The sequence below is a fragment of the Neopsephotus bourkii genome, unplaced genomic scaffold (assembly GCF_033783945.1).
Source record: "Neopsephotus bourkii isolate Nb327-2 ecotype Australia unplaced genomic scaffold, CSIRO-AGI_Nbou_v1 NB_1542, whole genome shotgun sequence".
Classification (NCBI taxonomy): Eukaryota; Metazoa; Chordata; class Aves; order Psittaciformes; family Psittacidae; genus Neopsephotus; species Neopsephotus bourkii.
The window spans coordinates 3802776-3808775 of record NW_026902018.1 but is presented as its reverse complement, the minus strand read 5'-3'; the positions used below and the strand labels follow the sequence as shown (position 1 = coordinate 3808775).

The following is a 6000-nucleotide window of genomic DNA, read 5'->3' as shown; positions in this document are numbered from 1 at the left end:
TATCCTTCAGATTGCTCTACTTTACCTGTCTTGGAAATAACACACATTTAAAAGAGAGCAATGCACTGGTGGTAAACCAAGAGATGTTATCTTTCAGTGTGTCCAGCACTGAGCTCTTGTGTCTTTTATCTATCTTCTATTTACTTAGCATTAGTACTGTGCCTACATTGGGCACTTATGGAGCATGAAGCCTGTGCCAGGCAACTTGAAAACATTAGTCCTCCCCCTTTGCAGTATTTGCCATCCAGATTGGAGGGAGCAGTGCCAGGAGGCAGTGCAGCAGCAGTGAGTGTGGGCAGTGTGGCCAGAAGCAGCGGTGGCTTCCTGACAGCACTGCTATCGTCCAGGTTTCTTGGGATCTACAAGGGGAGGTGGCTGGGATGCTGCCTCAGCTCTGCTGCTTCCACTGGTCACACAGCCCTTCCCCATTGCTGCCCACTGCAGAGCCATCTCTGTATGCTGTTGTTTGTATTTCTCTTCTGCACCAGCCCAGAGCCTGAACCCAAAGTGGTGATTTCAGCCCTTTAGAATGATGAGTAGCTGCTTCTGGAGGAGATCAGCTTGGATGGGTGGTGGTGGGAGCTGGAGGTGCTCCGTGGACACAGCTCTGAGAGCTGGGATGCTGTGTAGCTCAGCGATGGCTACAGTGTCTGGTTTTGTGTTGCTGGGCCCACGTGCAGGGCCAGGAGCAGGGATAGCATCAGTGACCCAGCTCAGGAAATGGAGTGGGTGAGTGGTGGTTTGGCAGAGGTAACGGGCAGAGGATGAATTTAACTCGGAGTTGTAGCCTCGGGATGAGCCCATGTAATGAAAGATCCTATCACAAAGTACTGTTAGAACAAAGGTGTCTCCAGGAGGGAGATAAGGTGCATTGACAGTCATGAGAGAGGTCAAACGAGGATGACACTGACCTGAGTGCTGTCAGTGCCTTGCTTGAGGCACTAAGAGGGTACAGGGGGGACTTGTGCTGGAAGGAGCAGAGCCAGAGTTGTGCGTGGGGAGTATTTGGCAGCAGAGAGCCTGGCACCTTGTGATACCCTCTCGCAATGAGAGGTGCTCACAGTGACCATCACCAGAGCTTTTATGCACTGCTGTGTTCTGCTGTGCCACAGATGCAAACAAGCGCTTTCTCTCGGAGCGATGCATGGCACAGTCAGGACAGGCTGCAACTCTCATCTGACTTTAGCTTTAAAAGCATTGCGTTTGCTCCTCACCGAGCTCCTCCAAACACCTGGGCCAGGTTGCCCAAGAGCAGAGGCAGAGCGCACAGACCTGGCTCCCGAAGCCATCAGCGTGCGGATGAACTTGTGTGGCAGTGGTGAGAGGCTGGAGCTTGGCACGGCTCTGTGGCAATCTCAGTGAGCGAGGAGCTGCGCGGTGGCCTCGGGGCCAGCCCGGCCGCCCTCCCCGGAGCACCATGGGCAGAGGCCGGAGCAGGCTGGGCCGCTGTCCCCGGGGCTGCGGGGACTCCACGGCCGTACCTAGCGCCGGTCCCCGCGGGCAGCGAGGGGGCTCCGGGGCTCGCCGCTGCCCGGCCCGGGTACCGGGGTGAAGAGGGCAGCCCCCGGTCCCGCCCTGGAAGCGCCTTCGGTGAAGAGGATGGCGGCGGGGGCCGGTCCCGGGCCCTCCTCGCGCCGGCTTTAACCCGCCCGGTGCCGGAGGTCCGGGCCGAGGTGTCCGGGGTCCGCCGCGGCGAGCCCGAGCACACGGGGTCGGGCCTGGCTCCGGCATCGCCGCGCCGGGAGCTGCGCCCGCCGCCCTTTGTCCGCCGCCCCGGGGCAGGTGCGGGCGGCGCGGCCGGGGACAAAGCGTCCGCGGGCTCCCGGGCTGCTGCTGCTTCTGCTCCCACCGCCGCCGCCGTGCCCGGGCGCGCTCCCCCAGCGCGGTGCGGGCGCGGCTCCCGGCGCTCGGCCCCGGCGCCGCCGGCGGGTTTTATGCGCAGGGCGGCCGGCGGGCCGGCGGGGGTGGGAGGAGCCGGGCAGGTTGTGCCCGCCGGGCCCTCCTCCCTCGCTCCCTCCCCGCCCGGCGGAGAGGGGTCGGGGGAGGGGGCAGCATGGCCTGTCCGTCCGGCCCCTTTTCCAGCGCTCATCTGCCCCGGGAGTGCGGCGCCGCTCCTCGCAGGGAGAAGAGGTCCGAATGGAGACAGACGGCAGCCAGCCCGGCCTCGCCTCCCCGGACTCCCCGCACGACCCCTGGTACCGCCGCGGCGGCCGCCCCCACCGCCTCCCCCCCAACCTTTTCCCTCCTCCTCCCCCCCCAGGCCCCGGCCTTGGCCGCCCCCTCCCCCTGGACCCGGCCGCCCGGCCCGGGCAGCCGCGGCGGCGGCAGTGCCGCTGCCAACATGGCCGATCCGCGCCCTCCCCTCCCCGCCCGGCCCCGCCGCCGCCGCCGCCACCACCACCACCCCCGCGGGGCGCCGCGGCCCCCCGGCGCGGCCCCGCTCACGGCTCTCCCCTTCCTCCCGCAGCAAGATGTTCATCGGGGGACTGAGCTGGCAGACCACGCAAGGTGAGCGCCGCGGCGGACCCGCACCTGCCGCCGGGGCCGGGGGTGGCGGGGCCGGGGCCGGGGCCGGGCCGAGCCCGGTGGGGGCGGCGGGGGCCGGGCCGGGACACCCACGGTGGGCGCTGTGCTTGCAGAGGGCTTGCGGGAGTACTTCAGCCAGTTCGGCGAGGTGAAGGAGTGCCTGGTGATGCGGGACCCGCTGACAAAGAGATCCAGGTGAGAGGCCGGGCCCGCGCCTCCCTTCGCCCCCGCCGCGGCCCGGCCGCCACTTTAACCAACTTTCTCTCTTCTCTCCGCATCCCCTCTCCTGCCCGGGCTGCGGGGCTCAGGGGCTTCGGGTTCGTCACGTTCATGGACCAGGCTGGCGTCGACAAGGTCCTGGCCCAATCCAGACATGAACTGGACTCCAAGACGGTGAGATGACTTCTCTCATCTCAGGGGTGCATTTGCCGGCAGAGCGGCTGTGTTCGGAGCAGCCGTTGATTGCGGTGTTTGATTTCCAGTTAGAGGTTGTAAACTATCGGTTCCTGATACGGATCAATTGGTCCTTTCTCTGTCCCGCTCACCGGCGGGTACTGGCTGCCGCCCGAGCCGCGCTTGCTGCCGGCCCGGGGCCGATGTGCTGATGCGGGTCTGTGCGTACTGCTTATAGTTTTCCTCCTGCCCCTCTAAGGAGTGACCGTGGCTCTCTGGGATCTGGGATACCTGAGCGCTTTTGGGGTTCACAGTGGGAAATGGATGCGGTTGTGTTTGCATGAACGGGAGCCGCCCCTTCCCCCATGTGCTGCTGAGCACAGCTCCCTCCCCAGGGGTGCTGCTCCTCAGTGCCCAGGCTCTGCTTCCCCCGGCCATGGTGGCCTGTGCCCTCGGCAGAGACCCTTCGTGCTGCTGCCTCAGGACCCTGCCGTGGTTTCCCCCCAGTGAAGTTTTTGTAACGGTCGTGGAGATTCAGGACTTTATTGTTTCCGATGTGGCCAGCACCCGCCCTTGCGGGCTACCACTGGCCTCTTGGAGTGGCTGCAACTCCAGCCCTTGCTCTGCAAGTGGGGGCTGACTGGGAGCCCCGGCTGGGCCAGCAGGGAGATTTTGGTGGCTCTGTGGATTGGTGGCGTATCATGCCCGGTCCTGCCTTGTAAATCTGTGGCTGCACGGGAGATGTGCAGGCTGTTTTGGGGGTGGGGGTGAGGTGTCTGAGTGGGAGGTCCCTTCTCTTTACTTTTAGTGACTTGCCTGCCCCTGAATTCCTTTTCCTTATTGCTGCCCTGGGGTGAAGGTGAGGGTAGGGATGGGGGAGCGGGGGGCGCCGCGGGGGGGTGGCATGGTGAGGGCAGATGTTCTGGCTCCAGGCACGGGCTGCCAAGGAGTCCAAGTGAGCAACTTTATTTCTTGCAGCGCGTGGCTCGGGCGTCCAGCCTTTATCTTGGCAGAAGGGAGAGGGCGGGAGAGCGAGACCCCCTTCCGTAGGGTTTACGGCGTGAGTTGCAGGGAGATTTATGTCTGTTCCTGTTTAACTGCCTGGATCGCTCCCTTTGATGTGCACAGGTCCTTCCTCCCCACGGGAGCTCCCGGTTAAACCTACCCCAGCCTTCCTGGCCCAGGCTGGGTCCTCAGGACTCACAGCCCTCCTCCTTTCAGGAGTGATGTAAAGTGAGTTTTGCTCTGGGGGAGGGTTATGGTGAAGTCTTTTGAGGAGGGCCCAGGGCTTGCTTTTTTTCTCTTCCTTTCTTTTTTTTCTGCACTATCCTGTGTAAACATGGTGTCTGCTGAGCCAGTCCCGTCATGAGTCTGTGGGCTGGCATAGACCCCTCTTGGAAAGGCAAGTGATGGATATCCATTGTAGCATGAATCCCAAAAGCGTTTTTGGGGCCAGGAGCAGGCCGGAGCCCATGGGCTCCATTCTTCTCCCTGAACTGCAGCCCACGAGGCAGGGAGGGCCGGGCGGGCGCTGCCGAGGAACAGAAGGGCCTCGTGGCGCAGGGCGCGTGGGGACCGGCCATTGAAATTCCCATCTGCGTCTGCTCCGCTCGCCCTGCCGCTGCCCCAGAGAGAATGGGGCAGTCTCACCAGGGCCCTTCCTTTGTTAGGAACTTCCATCCTCTCCCCCTCTTCCCTTTGATTTTGTATTTAGCGTGGTTTTCGGCCGGGTCAGATGTTTTGGGGTGTTTTGCCTGGTGAGAGGTCGGTCTTGTGGTACCGCGGGGAGCTTCCAAACACTGAGCTGAAAGGCTCTGCTGGGAGTCATGGGTTAAATGACACAAACTCATCTGAACCCTAATTTAGGGTTTCATGAAACTTCGCAGGAAAAGGCCGGTGTCCTGAAAGGACAGCCTTCTCTCCAGGCTTGGTGCCTTCTGGCAGGCAGCGCTTGATAGACAGTGTCTGCCCAACTTGTTGCTTCATTGTTTTCTGGTTCTTCCTACCCTAACAAGGGCTGTTGGCCTGATTCTCTGGGGAAACCTTGTGCTTATCAGCCTTCTCTTTGTTTGTAAGCCAGATAACAGGAGCCTACAGGGTTATTGGTGAAAATGCTTGGTGCGAGAATTGTTTTTGCAGGCTCAAGGTAAAAGATTTGTGTGACTTTGTAAAGCTGCAGCTGGCCATTGCCTTGAGCTGCTCCTTTATGTGCTGGGGAAGAGCGGGCTTGGCAGTGCTGGGCCGTCCTGGTGGTTCTTTGTTGCTGAGTTTTTGCTGGGTTTATCTTTTGTGGTGCAGGGAGCAGTGCAGGCAACAGAATGAAGGGACTGGAGGTGTGATGAATGAACAGACCCAGTCCTGAGGTCTTGCAGGTCCTTCCCTCTGCTCCCCCTGCTTTGGGGCACTGACACCAGCTGGGTTAACGCAGGAATTACGTGACCTGAGCTATTAAATGGTGCTGTAGGTGCCTGAAGAGTGTTATGGAGGAGCCTGGCTGGCTCGCTGGTACACCTGCGACATCAGTGGGATGCCTCCTCCCCAGAGTCTTGTGGGGTGAAGTGGAAGCAGTTTGAGCTCAAGTGACTCCCACTCACTGCAGCCTGGTCTCAGGGTTTTGGGTTTTTTTTGGATACAATCTGAGCAGTTCTGAATGCTCTTCTGATCTTAGCAGATTTCTATCTAGGTTTGTCAAAGGGATCCATGACGTCAGTGGGTGACACTGAAACACAACTCCTCCAGGGCTATTTGTTTTAACACCAGAAAGGAGGGAACAAGGTACCAGCGCTTTTCCTTTAATTAGAAAGACTCCAAGCACCGAGGAGCAGTCCAGTTTGAGTAACTTGAGTCTGGCACTGAACTCGCTCCCCTCTGCGTGTTCCCAGGGCTGCCCCTGCAGTGGGCCGCCTGGTCTCCCTCTACCTGCAACAATAGCTGGTTGTGCAGAAGAATTTGTGCAATGACTGCCTGCTCCCTCCAGCCAGGAGGACACGTTATCTCTGCCCAGTTGATCACACTCAGGGTAATGAGAAAATGAGGCTGAGCTTAGCATTGCTGAGTATGAAAGCATCTTATTGGCAGGAG

At 60.7% G+C, this 6000-nt stretch overlaps 1 protein-coding gene across 2 annotated transcripts in view; it reads left to right on the top strand.

Moving 5' to 3' along the window:
• The first annotated feature begins 1988 nt into the window (after positions 1-1988).
• Positions 1989-6000, top strand: part of MSI1 (musashi RNA binding protein 1) — a 30680-nt gene continuing 26668 nt past the window's right edge. For both annotated transcript variants that reach the window (XM_061370592.1, XM_061370591.1), the window contains exons 1-4: positions 1989-2195; positions 2468-2508; positions 2640-2721; positions 2835-2919. In XM_061370592.1, coding sequence (XP_061226576.1) covers positions 2137-2195; positions 2468-2508; positions 2640-2721; positions 2835-2919 — 267 coding nt within the window. In that variant the 5' untranslated portion in view covers positions 1989-2136. The remainder of the gene's footprint in view (positions 2196-2467; positions 2509-2639; positions 2722-2834; positions 2920-6000) is intronic.